The sequence below is a fragment of the Penaeus monodon genome, chromosome 27 (assembly GCF_015228065.2).
Source record: "Penaeus monodon isolate SGIC_2016 chromosome 27, NSTDA_Pmon_1, whole genome shotgun sequence".
NCBI classification, from domain to species: Eukaryota; Metazoa; Arthropoda; class Malacostraca; order Decapoda; family Penaeidae; genus Penaeus; species Penaeus monodon.
This window is the reverse complement of record NC_051412.1, coordinates 26919799-26920178: the sequence shown is the minus strand read 5'-3', so window position 1 is coordinate 26920178 and position 380 is coordinate 26919799. Positions and strand designations below refer to the sequence as shown.

At 30.5% G+C, this 380-nt stretch overlaps 1 protein-coding gene across 1 annotated transcript in view; it reads right to left on the bottom strand.

The window, feature by feature from the left end:
• LOC119590477 overlaps positions 1 to 380 on the bottom strand; it is a 15848-nt gene that overhangs the window by 3863 nt on the left and 11605 nt on the right. Inside the window, exon 5 of the mRNA XM_037939136.1 lies at positions 114 to 191. Coding sequence (XP_037795064.1) covers positions 114 to 191 — 78 coding nt within the window. The remainder of the gene's footprint in view (positions 1 to 113; positions 192 to 380) is intronic.

Below are 380 nucleotides of genomic sequence, written 5' to 3'. Positions count from 1 at the left end.
CAGGGACGTTATAACATTATAATTAGTGTTATATAACATATACATCAATACTATACACTATACTGTAACGTTATAGTTATCATCATAGTTATGGCATTACGATCCCTTCTTACTATCCACGAACTGAAACTGTCTCTTGCATTTAGTATTTAAAGGTTCTCTAGCTATCAAGGGAGCTATGTGTCCCTGATCTGAGAGAGAGAAGGTACTAGAAAGCATAGTGGCAGAAGCAGAAGAAAGTTGAAAAGAAGATGATATAACATAGTTGTTCATATAGTCATAACTTTATATTTTTGAATCATCTGATTTTAAAGGTTTAAGATAGAAAAGGATGAGATGAAATAAATATCTGAATATATCAGTGTATGTTTATTATTTAT